Source organism: Anastrepha ludens, chromosome 5 (genome assembly GCF_028408465.1).
Source record: "Anastrepha ludens isolate Willacy chromosome 5, idAnaLude1.1, whole genome shotgun sequence".
In the NCBI taxonomy this organism is placed as follows: Eukaryota; Metazoa; Arthropoda; class Insecta; order Diptera; family Tephritidae; genus Anastrepha; species Anastrepha ludens.
Genome location: NC_071501.1, coordinates 111044447 through 111069310, shown reverse-complemented (window position 1 = coordinate 111069310; position 24864 = coordinate 111044447). Strand labels below are relative to the sequence as shown.

At 37.6% G+C, this 24864-nt stretch overlaps 1 protein-coding gene across 1 annotated transcript; it reads left to right on the top strand.

The window, feature by feature from the left end:
* The first annotated feature begins 369 nt into the window (after window positions 1-369).
* Window positions 370-20849, top strand: LOC128864843 (uncharacterized). The gene is made up of 9 exons (XM_054104601.1): window positions 370-465; window positions 4233-4364; window positions 10248-10407; window positions 10480-10686; window positions 16602-16750; window positions 20028-20158; window positions 20231-20381; window positions 20456-20569; window positions 20632-20849. The coding sequence occupies exons 1-9, from the start codon at window positions 370-372 to the stop codon at window positions 20791-20793; spliced, it is 1302 nt and encodes a 433-aa protein (XP_053960576.1). The 3' UTR covers window positions 20794-20849.
* Window positions 20850-24864: the final 4015 nt, after the last annotated feature.

Genomic DNA, 24864 nt, shown 5'->3' with positions numbered 1-24864 from the left:
GCTGTTAGGCGAGTAAAGTGGAGTTATTTGAAACAAAATTTGCAAGCTTTGTTACAACAACAATTACATGAGGATTTGATCATTTAAATACGATGCTTGGTGGAAACATAAGCAAAATACGTTAAAAATTCATTAAAATAATAATAAATTCAAAATTCAGGTACTTATTTTTTAGTATTTTGCAGCTAAACATTTAAATATTACCTTCATTGAGTTCTCGCAACTACCGTATTAACTAATATTAACACAGTGTAGCATAGTGTAAAAAAGTAGAAACCAAAAAGAAGCACACAATAAACCTAAAATATATTACTAAATATCAAACAGCTGCTTGCGGCGTAAATGAAAAAAGGCAAAACATTGACATAAATGCGTCATCACAAGTTCATAAATGTGGACTATTTGGCGATTGTTGAGATTTTTTACACTTGGCTGAATATGCATATACCCAAAAATGCAATGCGCGTGAGTACATACATATATACGCCCTTATATGTATAACAAAAAAATGGTATTCAGTGATAAGAACAACCAAGCACAAAAATATACTCATGCATAGTATGAAAATTCGTCCAGCGGTTTTTTTTTTATCATTTTCCCCCTTTAACTCCGATTGGAGCACCCATCACAGCGGGTTGGAAAGTTAGAAGTTGCGCACGGTTACGAATGCCTGTCGTAAGACCTACTACTAACCTAACCTACTATTTTTGCGCATTAGGTTCGATTACCCAGACTGCTTGTCTAAGACAAGGCCCATTGTGATACCTGCATTTGATTTCTATCCCCTAACTAAGTTGCTTAAACCACTTGGAACTTTTTAAGAAGGTAACTAGTCCCTGCAGTGAGACATTTTGCAAATTTCCGAGGTTTTCAAAGAAATAATCGCCAAAATATTTGGTACGGCTTCTTTGAAGTGCAGGTCACTCAATGAGGAGGTGTTGTGCCGATTAAATTTTTTCCTCATTTTCACAACACCAGCAGAAGTCACTCTGAGGTCCACCCATTCTACTGGCTCAGTGACCCGTTATAACACCTGTGAGTGGTAGTTGGTCTGTTGAATCCAAGCAGACATTTTGTTCTTTTAAGATTCAGTTTTGGCCAGAGCGTTTCGGGCATCCTGCAGTTAGTAGTCAGAGACCACCTTCTATTGGTTTCCGCGGTTACGCTCAAGTCAATCGCAGTGAATAGTTCGTTTAGAGGAATGCTTATGTCCTTTACCACTCGCTGAAGGTCAAGCTCAGAGCCTTTTCTTGAACACTTATGCGCTCTTTCATTTTTCTTCACTCCAGAGTGGCCGGGAACCCAACAAAGTGTGTTGTTGGATAAGCGAAAGCGATCTCCAGCATTTTTTAACACATCTTGAGTTGATGCAGTGTCTTGATCGCTGCTTGATCATCCATAAAAATGGTACGGTTGGCTGGAGGTAAGTCCTTCAGTCTTATAATTTTTGCTGCTTTGTCTATAGCGTAGATATCAGCTTGAAAGACGCTACACCAGACTGCGAGTCTAAAGGCGCAATTGACAGATAATTGTAAATATGGTCACCACTATCAACTGATATGGCTCTGGTTTGCCAATCCTTCCCATCAGGTATTCGTAATTTATAGTAATTGTTCAGCTCTATCTTGGAAACCAGATAGTCTGCTTTCGATGCGTTTTGCAAGTGTTCCCCAGATAGTAGAAATGATGCATGGCCGTGCAGATTTTCTTTTAGCAAGCCTGCTGCTTGCATCCTGGAAGCAGATTTGGCTGTTATCCTTTTAAATCTATATCAATTAGTGGGTGTGTGAGACGTCGATCAGAGCGCACCTGCTACTCCTACCCAAGCTAATCTCTGGACTTTTATGAGATTCTTTAGGTAGGATTGTTCGAAAGCTCTATAAGTCATAATCGTATTGTATGCCCCATCCTGTTTCATATCCCATTTTTTGCCAAATGACCTCTTACAGATAAAGAGGGCATTACAAACTTTCTTCATCCTTCTAGGCTGAGCGAAACAAGCACAGAAACGGCTTAGTGACGATGGGAACATGGTCGTCGTGGTACTAAAATTTATTAAGGAAACTGGGCTTAGAGAAACATACTAAATACTATGAAGGGGGGGGCAATAGACCTGCCAGGTTGCTGTGCTAAATTCCCTATAATAAAAAAAATTATAATATGGAATAGTACAGCATATTTTATTACTTGGTTCGCATTGAAATAGGCAACAACATCGAAAAAATTCCAGCGAAATCACTTTCACTCTTTGTCTGCATTTCTGACATATTTACCTATGTAGTTATAAATACACAATAGACCTTCCAGGCCAGCCTTATCACACGATTACCCTGTCGCAATCTATTCAAATTAGACACAATTGAAATAAACAAAGCGTTACGGAGCTAGTAAGAGCCGCGAAAAAGTCCTACCGACATGGATATAAATCAAAAGCCTTTATCTGTTGACAAATGTGAGTTGTCGTGGGAACTCCGGCAAGAGGCGCAGCGTAACATCAAAACAATGTATCAGCAACAATAATCAGCGCCCGAAGCAGTTTTTCAGTTTGAATTCAGTTGTGCATACCAACAGGCGCAAAATACGGATATAACCTGCAGATTCAACACTCCAATATGAGCTACTGGACAGAGCTATGGGCTTGGATATTGAAAGATCCTGGCAAAATAATACGTTACGTGGTCCTATTTGTGTGTTCTATTATTGTGATTGTGCAGGTACATAAAAATAAAATTGATTTTTGTAAATAAAGTGAGCAGATTTAAGTTGAAGTGTAAAGTGTAAAATGTTGAAATTTCTTAAAAAAAACTAAAAGTGCAACTAACTGTATTTTTGATTGCTTGAAACTAAATTGATTGAAAATGTATTGGGAGGTTGAATTAGTTTTAAAGGTGACACACAGATGGTGCTATTTATCACTTTATCGCGTTGGCAATACTGAATATATATTCATGACAAAGCCTCATCCCTAGGCTTTGTTTATCAGTATCTGTCATTTCGCTGAAGTATAAACAACGCAGTGTTTTCGTGCTCCGAGTATGTCAACTTTCGTGCCGTCGAAACGCAATTTGCGGGAAGCTTTGCTTTTCTGCTTCAATTTGAAAAAAAATACAGCCCAAGCCCGTGAATTGCTGCAGGAGGCCTACCCAGACCATACTCCGTCGATTTCAACATGTGAGTACTGGTTTCGACGACTCAAAAGTGGTGATTTTCACACCGAAGACAAGGAGCGTCTTGGCCAGCCCAAAAAGTTCGAGGACGCGGAATTGGGGGAATTGGTAAACGAGGACTCGTGCCAAACCCAAGAAGAGCTTGCTGAATCATTGGGCGTTGATAAATCAACCGTTTGCAAGCGTCTAAAAGCGATGGGAATGATCCAAAAGCAAGGACATTGGGTCCCGTATGAGTTGAAGCTGCGCGACGTCGAACGGCGACTTTTTACGTGCGAATTGCTGATCGAGCGACAAAATCGGAAGGGTTTTTTGCATCGGGTGGTGACTGGCGGCGAAAAATGGATCCACTACGATAACCCAAAACGCAAAAAATCATGGGGTTTGCCCGGCCACGCATCAACGTCGACGGCCAAGCAGAATATTCACGGCAAGAAAATCATGCTCTGCATTTGGTGGGATCAGGTCGGCGTCGTATATTTTGAGCTGCTTCAACCGGGCGAAACAATCACGGGGGATCGTTACCGACTGCAATTGATGCGTTTAAGCCGGGCATTGAAAGAAAAACGGCCGGAAACGGTAAAAAGGCACGACAAGGTTATTTTGCAACATGACAACGCTCGGCCGCATGTTGCTCAACCTGTCAAAAAATACCTTGGAACGCTTGGCTGGGAAGTGTTACCCCACCCGCCGTATAGTCCAGACATAGCTCCCTCCGATTATCATTTGTTCCGGCATATGAGTCTCGATTTGGCGGACCAGCGGTTCTCCTCGTACGAGGCTACCAAAATATGGGTTGAGTCATGGATAGCCAAGCAGCGGCCAGAATTTTGGAGAAACGGCATCCGGAAATTGCCCGAAAGATGGGCGAAAGTTGTAGCTAGCGATGGCCAATACTTCGAATAAAATATTTTGTACCGTTTTTTCACAATAAAGCCCCAAATCTTCGAAAAAAACCTTTAAAACTAATTCAACCTCCCAATAAATGAAAAGAAAAATATATATTTTGAGTGCAAAATTTCTGACTACTGACATAAAAATAATTATGTTTTTTTTTTCAATTAGTTGTCCGAATGCTTTTCCAAACTGTACAACCCACCGCTTTCAACTCATTCATATTTTAATTTGAACGACAGTGTGGAAATGCCGGCTATCACCATTTGTCGTGAACCTCCCTACAAGGAAGATGTGTTAAATGTAAGTTAAGCTGTACCTCAGCTAATATAATATTTCCTGCTGCACATATACACACACTCACATGCACACATAATACAAGACTAAAACAAAAAACTGTACATAACGGGGGTTGTATTAAAATACTCCTACTGTGAATGATCTGCCAAACTTAGGAAAATAGTTCCAGGGGGTCGATTCTCGTTTTGTGTAAAAGTGAAATAAAAAGTTTTTTCCCGTTTTAATTATACTTTCGATTCGCTTTCCGTGAAAAAATGAAAAGAAGCGTCAACATATTTTCATATCAAGCCTCAAGCGTGCAAGTGCGAGTATAGATGCGTGACTACAAAACTCTACATAGTCCTGCCATAAGTTCTGCTACAAGTTAAGTCCGTTATAAATATAAAATTATAATACTTTTACTTTACTTTAATACTTTAATGAAGTTAGTTTTATTTAATCATCTAAACATTAAAAACAAAAAGATTTTCACTTTCATTCGAAATAAGTATGCTTTTACATAAGCCTTCGTCGTCGCTGCTCGCACCAAAGATTGTTTGAGACTCTTCAAATTTCTTTAAGATCTTTGACAGGCCATGTTCTCTAATTCTGAAAACACTCTGTAGCCCAATGGATTCAAAACTGTACTTCCAGACGGTCAATCTTCTTCTATTAACCCAGGAATATTTATTCTCAGTCACTGCTGGGTTGTTTTTGCCTTATGGGCTGCAGCGGAATCTTGCTGGAAGATCCTACGCTCTTCATTGAAGAAAGTCCGGCTCAACTGCTTCATTACGCTTTCTAAGACATCCTCCTGGTACACTTTCGCCACGGTCTTTACCCCTTTTTCGCATAAATGAAGAGATGTAATGCCTTTAGAAGACACCCCCCACCAAACCATTACGGAGGCTGGATGGTGGCCACGTTGATCCCTTGGAACAAGATTTTTTGCGTCTTTAGAAGTTTTAGCATAGATTTTGTCGTTTTGCTTATTAAAATCTTCTGTCACAGTGAAAAGTTTCTCATCCGTGAAAGGAAAATTTTCATTTTCAAAGAATATTTTCATGTCCAAGTCTGGGCAAAAAAACAAGCAAGCCGAGTATAAAAATATAAGTGAAACTATTGTGCGACTATAATTATGCAACGGGGTGTATATTGCTGAACTATGTATTTATGTATAGATTAAAGAGTTTCTCATATCAGTATCACATTGGAAAAAAATACAAAATACAAGAACACCTCCTTATTGCTTTTGCATGACACGTGTTAACAAGTCAATAGTTGTTCTATTGAAAGCCTTGCATTGCTATCGGCATGGAAATAAGTTCTCATGCACTACTAATAGGGTTTAGCAATAGGGACATAAGATAACTTGGGTAGAGAATTGAATTCAATTAAATAAAATACTTCATTTATTGAGGTATATTAACCTCTTCTATTCGCCCCTTTTCTGCTCGACTGGCACACCTAGACCTTTCGTAGATCCATTGTGATGCCACTTATCCTTACCGTATGGCTTCCTTTTCAAACCATCCGGTAGCTTTAATAAACGAGCAAAACTTCGTTAGTTTTAGATGCACTATATCCGCTACATCATTAAAAATACCGTATCAAGAGTGCAGAGCCTCTTTATAGCTAAGCTTTCACACTCACATAAAAGGTATCCGACTGTTTCCTCTTCTTCTGTGTTAAAACAGCTTCTACAGAAATCGAAGTACGAGTATCCTAACCTTCCTGCGTGGCTGCCTATTAAACAATTATCAGTTAACAACCCTAGCATGTTTCTTACAGCTTCTCTGTTAAATCTTAACAAGATTTTTGATCGACTGTTGTTCCCTATCGGGCATGTCTGTCTGCTTAGCTCGCATGTTGAGAGATTTTGCCAACTTGTATTTACTTTGTTGATGGTTTACCTATCTATCAGTAGTTTATAAGTGGCTATAGGCATAGGTATCAGCGTCTTATCCACTTGGAGATGAAGCGTTGTATCGATTCGAGCAAGTTTATCTGCCTTGCAGTTCCCTGCTATATTCCTGTGGCCTGGCACCCAAATAAGGTATATATACTTTGTAGTGTTTAAGTACGTCATTTAGAAGTTTAAAACATTCTATGCCTGTTTTTGACGAGTGTGTTTTAGATGCTAGCCCTTTTATTGCTGCTCGACTGTCCGAGTATATGAAGACTTAATTTGTGGATAATACTCTCGCTTTTATTACCGTAAGTCCCTCTTTTATGGCAGTGACTTCCGCTTGCCTTCAGGTAGGCGAAATGATTGTCTAACTCCGAGTTTATCGGAGTAAACCCATCCAGCTACTTTGTTGTCTAATTTTGAGCCATCTGTATAGATGTTTGTATCATTTTCTCTAACAATAAGCCCGTTATCCCAATCCCTTTTAAGAAGGAAACACTGTGACGAAGGATTTATTTAATTTGATATCCTTGATCCTACAGAAATCCGTTGTACCAGGAATGTAGAGAATTGTTTCTAAAATTCAAGAGTGTACTCTCTGGTTCATTCTGAGTAGACCGATTACTCTTAGTCTGAGAGTTGCCTTGGCAGCTGTTAGCTTGCTGAATTGCTTTATTAGTAATAGGTTAAGCATAATATTTAGTGTGTCTGTAGGTGCAGTCCTAAGCGCCCCGCAGATGCAAAGACTGACTATTATTTGTACATGTTCCATGGTTTTTTTTAATATATATCTTATCTAAAGCCAGCCACCATACTAGTATACTGTATGTAAGGATTAGTCTTACAATCGCTGTGTAAAGCCAATATACGATAGATGAGGAAATACCCCAACTTAGTCCTATTAGCTGTTTACAAGAGTAGAGTGCTATTGTCGCTCTTTTTACTCTATCTTCGAAATTTGACTTCCATCTTAGTTTTCTGTCTAGTTTTAGACCTAAGTGGCGGGGATCATCACTAAATGACAGGGCCGTACCACCTAGGGTCGGAGGACTTATTTTTGGAATTCTATGTTTCCTACTAAATAAGTTTAGTAAACCTTACATGATTTCCCAAAGTGAAATTTCCCTCTTACTGCCATTGCAACATCATCCGCCTGACTAACTTGACGTAAAATTTGCATTCGAAAGCAACAATAAAGTTATCGAGCACGATTCGTCACTAGCGAGTATGGATATACCTCATAACCGTGTTTGCTTTTACCTCCATATTTTTGCAAACGAACAGAGAAGTGACGAATGAAGTTATATACAGTTCTTCTTCTTAATTGGCGCTATAACCGCTTACGCGATTTTGGCCGAGTTTAACAAAGCGCGCCAGTCGTTTCTTTCTTGTGCTAACCGGCGCCTCCACCTGATCTTTCCAACGCAGAGGAGGCCGCCCTCTTCCTCTGCTACCACCAGCTGGTACCGCATCGAATACTTTCAAAGCCGGAGCGTTTGTATCCATTCGGACGACATGACCCAGCCAACGAAGCCGCTGGATCTTTATTCGCTGCGCTATGTCTATGTCGTCGTAAAGCTCATACATTATACTGTTAGAAGGCCGAAAAAAAGGGATTTTTCCAGAATTTTTTCTGAGAAAACTTTTAAATGTATCTAAAAATTTATATGTGTACAAATTTACAAATACGTGCTATCTTCTAACTGTATTTTAAGACTTAGTATTAGTAAAAATATTTATTTGGAAAGAAGCTACAGCTGTTTTCCGGCGGCTCTTCTCAAAAAAGACATTTTACGGTGACCTCTATGTCTCTGAACTGGATTCTCTAAAATTAAAAAACCAAACAGATTTCGTTAAAGTAATGTTAAATCTAGTAATTAATCTAAGGAATAACCAAAATAAATTTTTTGACAAAATGGCTGTTTCTCAAAAGAAAAATCGATTATTGACCAAAATTTCGGCCTTAAACTGTTTATAAAAAAAAACAGTGCGACTAAACCGATTAGTGTCAGTGTTAAAATTTGACACTAATCGGTTTAGCCGTTTTCGAGTAATGTTTTTCACCGACTTTGAAAATACCATTTTGAGAAAAACGCATTTTAAGTTTGCCTTGTACTTTCAACTTCGAACATTTTCAGCGGAACGATATTAAATTTTCTGTGCGTAATCTTAAATATACTATATGTGCATTAAGAAAATAAAATTCGATTTTTTGAAAATTCTATATTAACTGTATATAACCTGCCTGGCGGGTCGATTACTAAGTATGAAAATTGTGAAAGCGACCATCGACTCCGAATTTCGACGGTAATTTTTATTAAATTCTAAACGCTACTTATTCATGATCCTTTCTGCAATTGTTTAGTGCTTTAGGCATTTCGATTTCAGGCAGTATTTCAAATCGGTAATTATATTTGACTACCCGCTAAGTCTATTAAATTTCATTATTCTTAGAATATTATATCTTTCTTGACAGTCTAAAAGTAATACTAATTTTAAAAATAACCTACAACATTATTTCCATATAACAACTTTTTTTAATCATCAATAATGAAAACGTAGTAAAATGCAAAAAGTAAAGAAACTGGCTTAATTGTTTTTAAAAATATTCTCTTTGGAAGTTAATACACTTCTGCCTTCACTTAAACCGATTTTCAAAGCTTTTTACTACTCGCACGTGGAATCCTCCAAAACGTTTAAAAGCTCCTTCAAGCTGTTGAAAGGTTTCAATAGCTTATTCAGGCGTTGAAAAGCAATCCCCTCGCATTTTAGTTCTGATGTTCAATAACAAAGAAAAATCATCAGGTGCCAAATCAGTGTTGTAAGGCGGGTGACATTAATGACTTGATTCGTCTTCGCTGGTTGATTTTCCTTAATTCTCCCAAAACTTCTAGCAAAAAATGGTTGTGTACCCCTCAGAATTGACTATTTAAGGTTTCACTAGTGGTACAGTTGCGACATGAAAGATTTCCATAAAAATAGACGACCATTTGCTTTGAGGTGCTTCTTACGCGAACAGTTTTTGTGGGATTAGTCTTGTCTTGGAACACCCAGACTATCGATTGCTGCTTTGTTTGCGGCTTATATGCATAGATCCAAGATTCGTTACCTATTACGATATCAAAGACGTGCTTTGATCCCCCGCGGCTGAATTTCTTAAACATTACTTTAGCACCTATCGACACGAGTTATTTTTTGGGTGATTCTCAAATTATTTGGTATTCAACGAAACTAAATCTTCTTAACAACCAAAACTTTATGCAATATTGAATGTAGAAAAAAAACATAGTCAAAATTGTTTAAATATTTTGTCCGCCACTGCATAGCGTCATGTTGAAAAGTGGTTACAAGCAATGTCGCAACGCCCTTTTCATCCATAGAGGCACAAATTAAGGATATGAAACTCAAGGCAGCCATAGACGAGGTAGGCCATCGAACACTTGGAGACGATTGTTCGATTTGGAAACGCAGGAAATGAATGTAACCTGCAATGAAGTTAAGAGACTGGCGCAGAACTGATCTGAACGGAGAGGATTCGTTGTTGTGACCCTTTGTTCCTCCCTGGGACCATAGAAAATAATAATAATCCTTCGAAGTGGTCGAAAGATCACTTTTTGACGTGTCTACTGTGCCAAAAAAAACCAAAGTTAAACTATGATTGATTAGAGGAAATAATAGTTAGACCTTTTTTTAACGACAGTACGTCGTACTTAAGCTGGAATTTCGGAAATGTGGGGTGACCGTCACAGTGATGAAAATTTTTCGAGCTACAGTTCAACAAAGCGACATGTTGGTAATGTAATAGCCTGGGAAGGTTTCCGTATTAAAGTGTTTGGTGAATGATATGAAACCCCCTCGCGCTGATTCAGCTTTCGATTACACATAAGTTTATTGTACACTTCTCAAAACTACGCTTTTATTTGATTATGCAAAACACTTAACTAGCAAACTGACACTTATAACTTGAAATTTGTATCATATTTTTATAAATTGCATAGAATCTTTCGAAAGGTACTTGCCCACATCCGAAATATGTGACCTGCTGGCAAAAGTATCCTTTCAACGAATTGGAACTGGAGGAATTCTTTATGAATTCAACATTCGACTTCGAAGAAACTTTCTTGGGCGAGCAATATGGACTCAATGGCTTGAAAGAGAGTACGTTCAAGTACAAGTAAAAAGCGCTTGGAACAAATATTGTTAATGAACTTGTTTTTTGTTTAATTAAAGATTTAGAAATCGAAAGCAACTTACATTTCTATTTGGGCCGCTGTTATACACTGAAGCCTAAAGTCGAATTGAGCCGCACTACCCGCTCATCTGGTTATTCTCTAATGCTTACGCATCACATTGATCCCAGCTCGAGTACGGACGTGACATTGGAACAAAATCCAGGGTGGCACGTTTACATACACGATTTCCGGCATAATTTCACGGGTAAGTAAAAGAAAACGGAGTACAAAGACATTTGATATGAGGAACTAACCTGAAAGTTGTCCAGAAAACTTTTTTTATTGAATTTATGTTTTCAGTTTTTCAGAGTAAAAAAACATTTATTTGATACGAGGAACTAACCTGAAATTTATCCAGAAAACTTTTTTAATTTACTTATTTTTTTAGTTATTCAATCAGGACTCTCGATTTCTGAATCTGAGTCAAGTAATAGACTATCGAAGTACCGCCTTTTTCCGTAAATAAGACACTGTTTTACTTTCTTTTTTGGTCCAAATACAGGCTAGTGCTTGTTTTCGGGGAGGGCAAAAATATAAGTATATTTATATATTTTTATTTAATATTTATTTTACACAGAATACAGAAATTTAAATTTATTCAATTACAGTCACGTCATCTTCTTCTGGAACATCGTCATAAATAAAATTCTGAATTATATTCTGATTTTCTTCCAAATCCAATTCCTGTTGAATCATTGGTCCGAATCTCTCATGTCTTGCGATAAAGCTATCGTTAAATGAATAGTTGTTGTCTAAGTAGCCTGTTCGTAGTGCATTGGAAACAACATTATCAGCTATTTTGTCCCATGAATTTTTTACTCAATTCACAAAAAGTTTACAAAATTACCACGATGATTTCTCACCATTCTCTTTTCAATATATTTATTGATTTCCAACCGCAAATGATCCTTGAATGGCTTGTTTATTGCAATGTCAAGTGTCTGAAGGTAACCAGTCATTCCTGCCGGAATCATTATTTGATCAATCTTCCTCTCACCAAGAAAGTTTTTCATGTCTTTAGCGCGGTGAGTACTGGCTGAATTCCAAACTAGTTAACCTCTATTCGAACCCCTCAACAGTGGGGTGCACCAGGATTTTTCACTTTCAATGACATACATTCCTGAAACACGTTGAATCTGGTCTTTTTTACCTTTAGTGATTAAAAATGGCGATACTTAATAAAGGTAACACGTGCACAGTCGTAATCGGTAGAAGGAACGTAAATTGACGAAAAAGGCTTGTGGTGAACTGTCGTTTGATCTCCTTGGCCTACGAATACCGCGGTCTCATCCATAGCATTCATGTAGGAGTGTTGGTATTTTGAAAAATCGATACCATCAACAAAAAGCTTAGACGCAAGTGCACGCTTAACAACTTCATTGTCTTCCAGCTTAAACAATGTTGTTGATCACCTTAGAGACAGTTCATATCGTTTAAGGAAGTTGTCCAAACGACGCTTTAAATTCTTCTGAGGCTATATCAAATTCAATTGCTATTTCAAGGGTACATTTTTGAATATCCGCCCTGGGCACAACCAAAGCCATTGCTCTCCTTCATGCAATCCATTCCCAGATGCAATCTTCCAACTCAGAAAATAACGGCTGCCGTCTTGTTGACACAGGAACACGAACCATACGGAGATCCAGCATCTTTACAGAATGCTACAAGATTTACACCCCTGAAGTCTTCCACGATTCCCTTTTTGTACTCGACGGAATAGCTCTTTCCTTTTGTACTCATTTTAACTGGGGTTAAAAATTATTCATTTTATTATTAAATAAAATTACTTATGAGGAAATAATCAGACATCCACGACTGACTTGAATGACCGTTGTATACCTGCACTGTCGCTCAATGTAGACTGCTGCCTTATGTTGTATTTTTAAGATAAATTCGAAGAATTAATTTGAAACGAACTGTAGAGGTAAACAATTAATTTCTCGGATTATTTTGTTTCAAACATTTCTGTGAAATACGAGTATTAAGAAAACTAAACATATCATTACTTATCTTATATATAAAAATGGAGACGTTTTTTTGTGTTCGTTAGTCGCCGATTCACGCCTAAACGCATTCACCGATTTCAATCAAACTTTCTCAGATCATTGGTATTGGTCCATAGATGGTTTATGTGAAGTTTTAAAGAAATCGGTAAAAGTACGTGTGTTAGTGTGAAAAATACAATATTTGCGTGTTTCCCTTATACGGACATTACGTATACGGAATGAGAATACACGCAAATGAATAGAATATACACAGACATAAATAACATTGTTTCGATGTTGAGTGACGTATGCGACTGTATTATTCGTAACGCAATAGTTGTCCTCTCTTTTCTTTCCTTTTTATGCATGCGTGACACGGCATCAAAGCACATTGCTTTTTTTTAAACTGGAAAAATATTTTGAGCTTCATTTGAACGTTTTATGATTTAGATAAAATAAAAATTCGTTAAATATATTTGATTCCATTAATAACCATAAGCCTGTATTTTTCGAAGTTCAAAGTTTTTATACAAATATTGAAACGTTTACTTAAATTAAATGTTAAATACATATATATAAATGCGCAAATGTAAAAGTTTAGATGGATTTAAAATATACGAAATTATTCAGCGGTCGAACCCATACATTTTTTGAAATCCATCACTATGGATCGACAGTCGCCATAAATGTTCTTTTAAAAAATAAAATGTGTTAATTTGATGGTAACTCGAGTATTAAGATCAGTTTCTGTTAGTATAACTTTGTTCATGGGTTTGCGTAATTTTTTTGTGGTGAAAGTCTAAAACCAAGAGAAGAAAACGCGAAAGCCAACGAGCAAAATGTAAAAAATAAATCCTCCTGTATGTATATATACTCGAAAAAGTTATGCTAACACTTTTTTCATGCATTTAGGTAGACAATTTTATATGGGCAAACGTACGTTTACGAGATAAATGCCTAAAAGCAGGTATAACTAAAAAAGCGCTCTCAGGGATTTCTGTTATAATACTTCTGTAAATTTCATGCTCCAAGTGTTCGAGCATTGGTATAGCGCTGAAGACAAATGCTCAGGATATAATACAAAAATGCATATTTACTTGATTTCACATAGTAATATTATCATTTTTAAAAGAGAACAAGTTTGTATTAGGTAATAATTAAAATATGCAACCTTATGTGCTGCCTTGACGAGTGGAAAAACCAAAATAAATAATTATATAATATAAATATAGGAAATTGAATTAAAATTAAATTAAAAAAATGTGTAAAACGACGAAAAGCAATACGAGTACAAATACTCATAAAAGCAACCACAACTACAACGATTTAGATGCTAACAATGATATGTCGGATGAATTGAGCGCGTACAGCTCGGAGGAAGACGAGGTGACATCACGAAAATCGCGAAAATCGCCAACTGATGCTGCGGATTACGAGGATGGGGGCGGAATGTAAAAATGTAAATTAATTTGTGTGCAAGTAAATTACAAGTGATATTTTCATATTTGAGCCGTAAGCCCTGGCAGCTAGTGCTCCTTTTTTTTATTGTAAAATAATAATTTATTGTTATTTTCCATATATTAAATTAATTAATTAAATAATTATATTTGTATGTGTGTTTAAAAGAGTTGGATTATTTTGTGAGTGTAAGCAGTTTCAAAGCCAAAGAGTAGTTGCAACATTAAAAAGTACCTGAAACACATTTTCATTTAACAACTAAAATAGCAAATATGAGCAAAATATGTACTTTCTTCAATTTTCTTCTGTTGCCAACTTTCTGAAAAACGTGAATTCACCCATTATGGAGGCACGTAAAAACTTTGACTTTGAAAACAAATCTGCGAGTTTATTTGCAAAACTATGCATCGGCTGACGAATTTTCAAGACAACTTCTGAAGATAGGAAATGGACAAATTATCAAAATCTGCTGAAAGAGCAATACTGGCTGCGAAAAATAAGGATGTTGGTCAATTGAATGCGAATATTTTAAATGATGTACTGGTGAGATTGTAACATTCAAATCAATTGATACAGTTATAAATCAAGATGTCGCTGTAAATTATCCAACAGAATTTTTAAATTCCTTGGATTTACCTGGACTGCCGGCTCATCGCTTACAACTGAAAGTTGGTGCACCAATTATGTTACTTAGAAATTTAAATCAGCCACGATTGGGTAACGGAACAAGATTAGCAGTCAAAAAGGTCATGAATAATCTTATTGAAGCAATAATTTTAAAAGGAAAATTCCAAGGTGAAGACGTATTGACTTTTGACTTCAAAAGATAGCAATTTCCAATACGTCTTGCATTTGCAATGACAATAAACAAAGCACAAGGACAATCGCTAGAATTATGCGGAATTGACTTAGAATATCCATGCTTCTTCCACGGACAATTATATGTATCATGTTCACGTGTAGGAAAGCCATCAGTTCTGTTTATTTATACCACAACTCAGGGCAAAACAAAAAATGTAGTTTACGAAAAGGCTTTGCGTTAGTTTAAGTTTAAAATTAACATTAATTTTATATTGTAAAAAAGGAATAAATACACATAGAGTGAATTTAAATCGAGTGTTCATTATTCATTTCTAATTTTGATATGCCTAGCGAATCAGGCATAGGGTCCGCTAGTACTTAATAAATCAACAGCATTTTTTACGAATTCTTTCTGTCACATTATTTTAATTAGGGATTATTTTCGGGGGATGTCTTATTTTCGGAAAAAGGCCGTATTTAAAAAAAACAAATATTTCATTTTAAAGAAAATTATAATGATATATGGAATTATATAACGCCGTCGCTTTACTTGCTTGCACGCAGTCAGGAGTTCAATGCCTGATACTTTGTGGTTTTATGTAAATCTGGCTCAATTTACTTGAAACAAAATGTTTGCAATTTATTCGCATCGGCTTGTGCTTTAAATATTTTCAGCCTGAAAGCATTGAATGGCATAATCTTGGGGCTAGGCTTGTCTTTCATATAAAAAACGACGTGAAAGTACTTTGTGTGGAAGAAAACACGTAACAGCTCAGCCAAAAAAAATGTCAAAAATCAATAGGATTTTGTAGTGGTTTAAAACTTGCGCTTAGTTAAACTAAAATTCAATGGGCTATAAAACTGCATGCCCAGAAAATATCTATAAATTTTGGTAAAAAAGTTGAAAGTTTTGATGCAATTTTTGATTTGCATTATTATTGATTTTTTTGTTTTAGCAAAAGCTTTATATTCATAAAAACAAAAATCGGTTTAAAAAAAATCGATCAAATTAGCCTAAAGCTTCAATAGTTCCAAGTTGCCCTGACTAAACTCTTTCAATCCAAGTTCTACGACTCCCTCAGTGCTCCTCTGATTTGCTTGAAATTTTGGCACACAACTACGGAAGCATTACGCTTTCTAAATATGCAAAAACACAAAAACCGATTTTTTCTTTAAAATGTTTTATTTATAGTATATAAGTAGAAGCTGGCGCAAAATTAAACATCCTATAGAAAAATTTATATTTTTTATGAATGGCGTTGTACGTCAAGCAAATTTGGCATTTGTGAACCAGACGGATGTAGTATAAAATAGTAAAATAAAGATTTCCATCCCTCAAAGTGATTTATTTGTTTTCTTTTTTTTTTTGCTTAAGCGCCGATAAAGAGCCGAATAGTGCCAAAGTCAACGAACTCCACTTCTTTCTATCGTTGGCAGTTTGTTCAGCTAAGATTGTTGCTGGATAATTCCTCCTTAAGGTCCTGCTCTGCGCCCATAACATTGGGGCCATCGCTGGTATTTCTTGCGTTTTCTAAATGTATGTCCGACCCGGGCCAATTCCTTTTTCTTTTTATTTAGTTTATTCAAAAACAAAGTTGGATGATTAATTTTGCGCCACCTTTTAGAACCACATGTCGCTAATTCAGCTACTGAACATCAGCAGGTCGATTCGGTAAGAAATTTGTGGCTTAATTTAAGATAATTTCTCGAATGGAGTACTGGGTTACAAAAAAACTCTCTGAATTGAAACGTTTTAAACTTTTTTTGAGAAATTTCTTACGTCAAATTTGAAGTAACAAGAACTAATTTTCTCATATATCAATAATCCGCTTCCAAATTTATATTCTGCTAATATTTTTCTCTCTTCTCTTCTTAGAACTCAATGTAAAGGGCGCCAGTCGCACAGAGTATATTTTTGCTGAAATTAATGAGGAAATCGAAATAAAACTACAGAGCCAACATTTCACGAATGTTCAATCCAGAGATACGCCATGCTCCTACCTATCTAGTTACAGCGATATGAAGGTATGTTGCGCTTATACGAGTAATCAACAATCACAAAAGTCCAATTAATCGAATCAAGCAATATTTTTAAAAATCAAATAGAATCAAAAGATATAAATTTCTTGCCATTTATGAGAACCTATTTAAGTCGTGTAACTGCCTTAGCTGGCTTAACAGTAACCCAACTGCGACTTAAAGTCATCGTAAATCAGAGCCAGAAACCATCATCCAAAGTCACGCTGGTTTGAAGCCAGCTAACGCAGGCAACTAAATGAAATAAGTATTGAAAAAATGGGATATGGGAAATGCGAATGTTCGTTCTTCGAAAAAAAATTTTAAATATTCCAAAATAAATTTAATTTACCTCTTATATTTACCATTTACCATTAATATTTTCAAGCTCTTAGATACAGAATCCGGCACTCGAACTGTAACCAACTTCAGACCGCTCGCGCATGTGCATGTGCATCAGCTGTCTGTTGGTTAGCTAAATGGCAGTCCTGAGTATTGTTTACAAGCACGCGAAAGCATTTTTCCGAGAGTAAACGTGAAAAAAGTGGCAGGCTAATCGGTAGCGGCAGACTTATCACCTGCCCTGTCAAAAATCAAATAGATTAACGAAACCAACGCAAGGCAAGAGTCTTATCGAGGCCCTATGCTCCCGAGAGGAGTGAACAAGGAAAAAAAAAGAAAAAACTCAGTAATAGATTTCCAACGTAATAGTGTGATTGCATTATATTTGGCTGGAAAATCACAACCAGCGATTGTTGGTGAGCTCGAGCACCATGAAGTAAATAAAGCTTTTTTTATCGCACCATTACTCGTTACAATGATGCAGGTAACATTGCGAAACGTCATGGAGGTGATCATCAAAAAACTGCAACGTTACGTGAAATGGTTCAAAAAGTGAGAAAGCGACATTAGCGATATCCCCGACGAAGTACCAATCAAATGGTGAAAGAACTGAAAATATCTGACCGTAGCATCCGCGGCATACTGAAAAATGATCTCAAAGTCAGGCCTTACAAGATCCACACCAAAGCAGCAACAAATCTCACACCAAAGCAGCAACAAATCAGACTTGAAAGAGCGAAGGAGTTGCTTCGCTTCCGAACATTGTGTTTTCTGACGAGAAAATTTTTCAAGTTGAGCAATTCGTAAACTCCCAAAACGATAAGGTTTATTTGACCAACCTTTCGCACGAGAATTTGAGTCATCGATTGGCCACCGGGAGGCAGCACCCACCGCAGGTAATGGTTTGAGCAACTGTAACCGCAGATTCGCGCTCTCAGTCGTTTTCATCGAGTCTGGCGTCAAGGTAAATGCGAAATATAATCGGGAAAGTATTCTAGAGATTGTTTTGAAGCCATGGGCAGACAAACATTTCGGTAGCAAACCACGTTTCAACAGAACTCGGCTCCGTCTAACAAGGCTCGAGTGAACCAAGATTGGCTAAAAAACAACGTTCCGAACTTCACAACGTACATGCAATGGCTCTCAAATTCACCAGACGCGAATCCGATGGATTATCCTCTTTGGGCCGTTTTGGAGATCAAAGTCCGAACTAAAGGATGCACCAGTCTCGAGGCGCTAAAAAAAGTCATTGTCCGCGAGTGAGCCAAAATACCTGCAAGTCACATTCGGGCAGCTTGCGATTCGTTTCTGGACCGTCTCAAGGCCATAGTTAAGTCAAAAGGTGGTCATACCGAGCAAAAGTAAATTGATTCTTAATTTTGTATTATTTTCACAAATTTGTTACTTTGAATTGAAAAAAAGTAATTAATTTTCCTAACTAAATTCATGGCCCTTTTAATTGGTTATACTTCGAGTGCCGGTCCCTTTTTTTTTGTGAGATAAGCATTTATTGTCAAAAAAGTCTTGCGGTATTTCCGCAAGCTTGTCTTTGCAAGCGCGTAGTTCTAGTTATATTCGTCACATCGGTTCACGCTAGAGCTTTTTGGAAAGCTCTTTTCACGTGCTAACACGTATTTGATTAATTGTTGTTTGCTTTTAGTCGTTCGTGAGTTATAGCGTCGCAAACATGGAGCAAAATAAAGAGAAAATACGGCATCTTTTACAGTACTACTACGATAAAGGCAAAAATGCGTCTCATGCTGCCAATAAAATTTGTGCAGTTTATGGACCCGATACAGTTTCCATTTCCACCGCACAACGATGGTTTCAACGTTTTCGTTCTGGTGCAGAGGTGATCGAAGATGCGCCACGGTCCGGAAGGCCCGTCATCAAAAATTGCGATAAAATCGCTGAACTGATCGAAAGAGACCGGCATAGTAGCAGCCGTAGCATCGGCCAAGAGCTCGGCATGAGTCATCAAACCGTTATAAACCATTTGAAGAAGCTTGGATTCAAAAAGAAGCTCGATGCATGGGTGCCACACGACTTGACGCAAAAAAACATTTTTGCCCGTATGGATGCATGCGAATCGCTTCTGAATCGCAACAAAATCGACTCGTTTTTGAAGCGGATGGTGACTGGCGATGAAAAATGGGTCACTTACGACAACGTGAAGCGCAAACGGTCGTGGTCGAAAAGCGGTGAAGCTGCCCAGACGGTGGCCAAGCCTGGATTGACCGCTAGGAAGGTTCTTCTGTGTGTTTGGTGGGATTGGCAGGGAATCATCCACTATGAGCTACTCCCCTATGGTCAAACGCTCAATTCGGACCTGTACTGCCAACAACTGGACCGCTTGAATGCAGCACTCATGCAGAAGATGCCATCTTTGATCAACAGAGGCCGAATTGTCTTCCATCAGGACAACGCCAGGCCACACACATCTTTGGTGACGCGCCAGAAGCTCCGGGAGCTCGGATGGCAGGTTCTTTTGCATCCACCGTATAGTCCGGATCTCGCACCAAGTGATTACCACCTATTCCTGTCCATGGCGAACGAGCTTGGTAGTCGGAAGTTGTCCACAAGAGAGACCTGTGAAAATTGGCTCTCCGAGTTTTTTGACAATAGGGAAGCGAGCTTCTATAAGAGGGGCATTATGAAGTTGGCATCTCGTTGGGAACTCGTCATCGAACAAAACGGCGCATATTTGACTTAAATCGCATTATTATAACCAATTTTATGAATAATTGAAAATTCAATAAAAATACCGCAAGACGTTTTTGACAACCTTATACAAAAAATAAAAAAAATACCTATAATTTGGTCGTAGGTCCAATTTTGTACAGCCTTTTCCCAGTTCGGGACCTAATTTAGGAAGCAGAGGTTATGCCAGTACCTTAAGTTGATTTAGACAAATCCGTTTTAACTTTATTTAAATTTCTTCCAGTGTGCTGAGTTATGTGTCTTCGAGAACCTCGCTGCTTCGATCAACTGCACTGGTCCTTGGATGTACGGTATACCTCAACAGCCATGCAACACAAGCACAAATATGCGACATTTAATAAAGGAGTATGGCGTGTAAGGCGACACTCGAAAATATACTGACATTATGCAGAGTCACTAATTTTTACCTTACTACTGCTTTTTCAGCTACTACGATAGTGATGACGATATAGAATGCGATTGCCTAAGCCCTTGTGAGGCACGCATTTATTCCACCTACATACAAAATCGAAAAACGCTTAATTTGGGCCAGCCACGCACTCAAATATGGATATATTATTCCACAAAATTAGTAACGGTAATGTTTGATAAAATATTAAAGTTAATATATAAATCGAACTTCACAATTTAACTTTACATTTTCGGCAGCAGATGATCGAAGAGAGTCTCGGCTATGATACTACACAATTTATTGCTGATATTGGCGGCTCGTTAGGTTTCCTCTTGGGTCTCTCAGTGCTAGGCTTGATCGGCTTAATGGAACATGTAAGAATAGTTTTAAAATAATTTTCTCATCACATTTTAACGATTTTCCACACAATTTACAGATAGCGTTATTTTTCTGTGGTGGTATTATTAAAAAACAATTAAAACATGAACAACAACTGCAGGACGAAGCAGAACGTCGATCTCAAACCAGCGCAGCAACCGATACAACAGTGGATATAGCCACCATAGCCAAAGAGAAGGAATTATATATGAAAAAGTGAATATTTTCTTGGTGTCCTTTGAGAAATTTTTACACTCAATATTCAGTGAGAACTGATTAGCTTCTATAATTTTTGAATTTTTAATAAATTTATAAACTTCACCGTAAGGGAAATATTTTTACTTTGTTTGTGTTTGTTGTCTTAAATACGAGTTGAGTTGAGAGAGAGAGAAAAGGAGAGTGAGAAAGTTAAAAGTACCAAAAGAGTTGAGAGAGAGAGAGAGAGTTAAGAGTTCCACCAGCTTGGTGTTGCTTACGGGGTAAGGGGTAGTCAGAAGCCCGAAAAAATGATGATTGTCAATACTTTTTTTTTTTTGCTAGTCAATTGCTTAATTTTACAAAACTAAAAACATAGCATTAATACCTACATCAAGTTTCGACTTGACTTTAGCAAAATTTCAACAAAAAAAATTAATCATTGTAAAAGTTATCGCTGTTTCTCCAGAAGTCCCTTACGGTGATCATCACAAGTCCTTGGAGATTCATCTAAAATCAATTGGGCAAGAGAAATTAGTTTTATTAATATTTAATCTTGTGCCTGATCAAAGCTTTTTTTTTTAAATTAACAATATGGCGGCCTCAGGAAATATTTTTCTTCAGATTTTCGAGAAAAAACCCGACAATTAATTGTTTAAAAAATTCCGAAATTATTGAAAAAAAAATCCTTCTATCCGGCATGAGTTTTTCACGTTTTTCAAAAGCAGTATAAATTTTATTGTAATCTACCAAGTGGTTTCTAAGTTACCGATTCAAAAAACATAGTTTTGAGATAAAGGCATGTAAAGTTTTGTTAGCGATCCCGAAACGCCCGAGCGCACTTTGTTAATTCTTGAATAACTCGAAAAGTGTTTGTCGAATTCACTTCAAATTTTCACACAATATTTTTAAGATATTATACTTAAAAAAAAATGATTTTTTTAGAAAATCCTGACTACCCCTAACTCCTTACATTCAATAATTGCAGAATTCAATTTACCCAGTTATCGACTAAATCGCCTTTACTATATATGAAGTTCCACCTGGAGCAAGCTCTGTATTAGCTTTGCCAAGCTCGTTGCTGTTTCCGCACTACTACTGGTATTCTATTCTTAGAAAGGTTCCTGAGATAAAATATAATTTAATAAGAATTCACAGGATTCGATTTAAGCAAACATTTTGCTTTTTGAATCCTTTCTATTGCAATGTCTTCGATTTTCAACCATATATCGTACTAGGTTCTTAAACAAGTTTAATGGTTCGATAAGAGAGAGCGTTGCATACTTCATATGAACGTATGTGAAGTTTCTTCCAATCTATCAACACGCGAAAAAGGTAAGTTTCTCATTTAAGCTGTGAGAATAATCATTCAGAGAAGGGTGCTGTTGAGCTCTTTCCATGTAAGTGTCCAGGTTTGCGCCAACCTAAATCCCATCAATCTTCTCCATTATATAATATCAACAGCCCTGGCTGGCTGTAGACGTCTGCCAGTTGGAGGTCTCTTGATGGCATCAAAATAGCGCTTTGGTGCTACTTGGGGAGTGCCAGAGTGGTACTTCAACCATTTCACCTACCTAAAAGCTAATTAGTTTTACTCTCAAGTTGACCTTAAATACCGTACACACCCTGTATTATATATATATTATATACATATATACTTTTTACCTTTTCAATGTGCCAATTTAGAATTCGAGAATAGCTCTTGAAAATCTATTTTTATGTAAACTTTCTATGCAGCTCTATACTCGCTAGAATTTGCATTTTATTTCCCAGAAATTCTTTAGCTTTCCAACTACGTTGGCACTGTTTGAATAATTTGTAAAACTTAAAAAGTGATAACAAGAAAGTCAAACTTTCAATAACAAGCATCGCTCAAATTACTCTATATACTCCAGCTTAAGCTCGAAAGCCTTCCAGTAATGAGCAACGAACAGGTGTGCGGATACTGGTTGGTCATTTGCCCGGACTGCTCGTTCGCTTATTTCGAGCGAAGATCAAGAGCTCTGTTACATACATATTATATATACATACACTCAGGAAATAGGAATCTTTCACATTTGCTTAGATTTCGCTAGTCTTGCCACAAGCAATGGGCGAATGGACTGCAAATTTTTCCACAAGTCACAGGCCAGCCATACAAATTTTTTACACAGAATATATTAAATAAAATAAGCTCTTATGGCCACCTTAAGGACAGCTTTTATACCTGCTCACCATACCTAGTCTTCGTTGATTATGAAAAAGCTTTTGATCGACTTAAACACGAATTCATGTGGTGTGCCTTACGACGAAAAGGAGGAGATCCTGACAATATTGTCGCCTTAATAAAGGCGCAATAGAAGCTTGCGAGTACCGAATATCTCATGATGGAATCTTATCGGATGCCATCCAAACCGACGCTGGCGTAAGACAGGCCTGCATTCTGTCGCCGCTTCTTTTGCTTATTGTCATCGATGAGATACTAACCACATCAATCGACAATGCAGGAAAAAGAGGAATGCTATGGTAACCGATTTCAATGGAACATTTGGAAAACCTAGATTTTGCTGAAGGCATCGTTCTATTCTCAACGCAAATGGAATATGCAAAGCAAATTGAATGATCTCTTAAAGCACTCTAGTGCCGCTAGACTTAAAATCAACGCAAAGAAAACCAAACACACGAACGAGGCATTCTACAATATCGGAGAGGAAAATATTGAAAATGTAAACTTTTATACCTTGGAAGCCAATTCACTGAAGAAAGCGGGTGCAAAAAGGATGTATCTACAAGATTGCAAAAAGTAAGAGGTACATTCGCAAATCTTCGTCCGGTGTGGCAGTGCAAGCAAATGGGCATTACAACAAAAATACGGATTTTCAACTCCAATGTTAAATCAGTTCTGCGCTACGCCTGTGAAACATGTTGTCTGTCTGCGGAAATTGTACAGAAGCTTCAAGTGTTTGTGAACCGCTGCTTGAGACGCATTCTACGTATCTGGTGGCCAGACAACTGGATATCTAACACCGAATTGCATCGACGATGCCATCAAAAACCAATCGCAACTGAAATAAGAGAACGTAAATGGAGATGGCTTGGTCATATCCTACGGAAAGGTGGCGCTGAAATCAGCAGACAAACGCTGGATTCGAACCACCAAGGACAGCGCAGAAGAGGCAGACCTAAGAGCTCTTGGCGCGCTGTATCAAAGAGGAATAGAAAGCCGTAGACAAAACAATGACCTGGCAGCAAGTGATAAATATATCCGGGAATCGCACAAAATGGAAAAATTTTACTTTGGCCCTATGCTCCGACACGAGACGAAGGAACGATGATGATGAAGACCATATGTTGAATTTTCGATAGCACGAATATATAACAGGTGGCGCTAAAGTAAACCTCCTATCAGAAAATGCTATACATTTTGCGATTGGATAATGTCAATTCTCTTTTGACATTTGTGTAGTAAACACATGCGAAATACACGTTAATAAACAATGTTACGCTACACTGCTCCAGAACGCGGAATATTGCTGACTATTTATTTGACCAATAATCGGTCGGTGACTTTGGCACAACATGAATTTCGTCGCAGATTTCCTCGCCGTCCAACGCCTACTGGTGAAACACCGCGACATTTAGCCGCTCGCCTCGAAGAGCCTGGCACAACACGAGATGCTGCCAGGCGTGGCAGACCCCGGAGTAGCCGTTCTGCAGAGAATATTGCTGCTGTAGCCAGCTGTTAGCTGCTGACCGCCAATCGCGTCTAACATACGCTCAAGCCATCCTTAATCACCACTAAGAGGAAGATGATTTTTCATCAAAAATAATCATGAGTGATGAGGCCCATTTCCATCTTAGCGGGTACGTAAATAAGCAAAATGTACGCTTCTGAGGCACTGAAAATCCGCGTGTAACCCACTAAGAGCCATTACACCCGCTCAAAGTCACTGTATGGTGTGCTGGTTTCGGTGGAGGAGTCATCGGACCTTTTTTCTTCGAAGACGTCGCGGGCTAAACGGTTACTGTGAATGGTGAGCGCTACAGAGCAATGATCAACGAGTTCTTTTTGCCGCAACTTGATGAATTGGGATTGGAAAACATGTGGTTCCAACAG

Coding starts and splice junctions, on each gene's coding strand:
- LOC128864843 (XM_054104601.1), top strand. CDS start 370: ATGCGTCATCACAAGTTCATAAATGTGGACTATTTGGCGATTGTTGAG. Junction 20,159..20,230: donor TTAATAAAGGAGTATGGCGT/GTAAGGCGACAC, acceptor CTGCTTTTTCAG/CTACTACGATAGTGATGACG. Junction 20,570..20,631: donor TGATCGGCTTAATGGAACAT/GTAAGAATAGTT, acceptor CACAATTTACAG/ATAGCGTTATTTTTCTGTGG.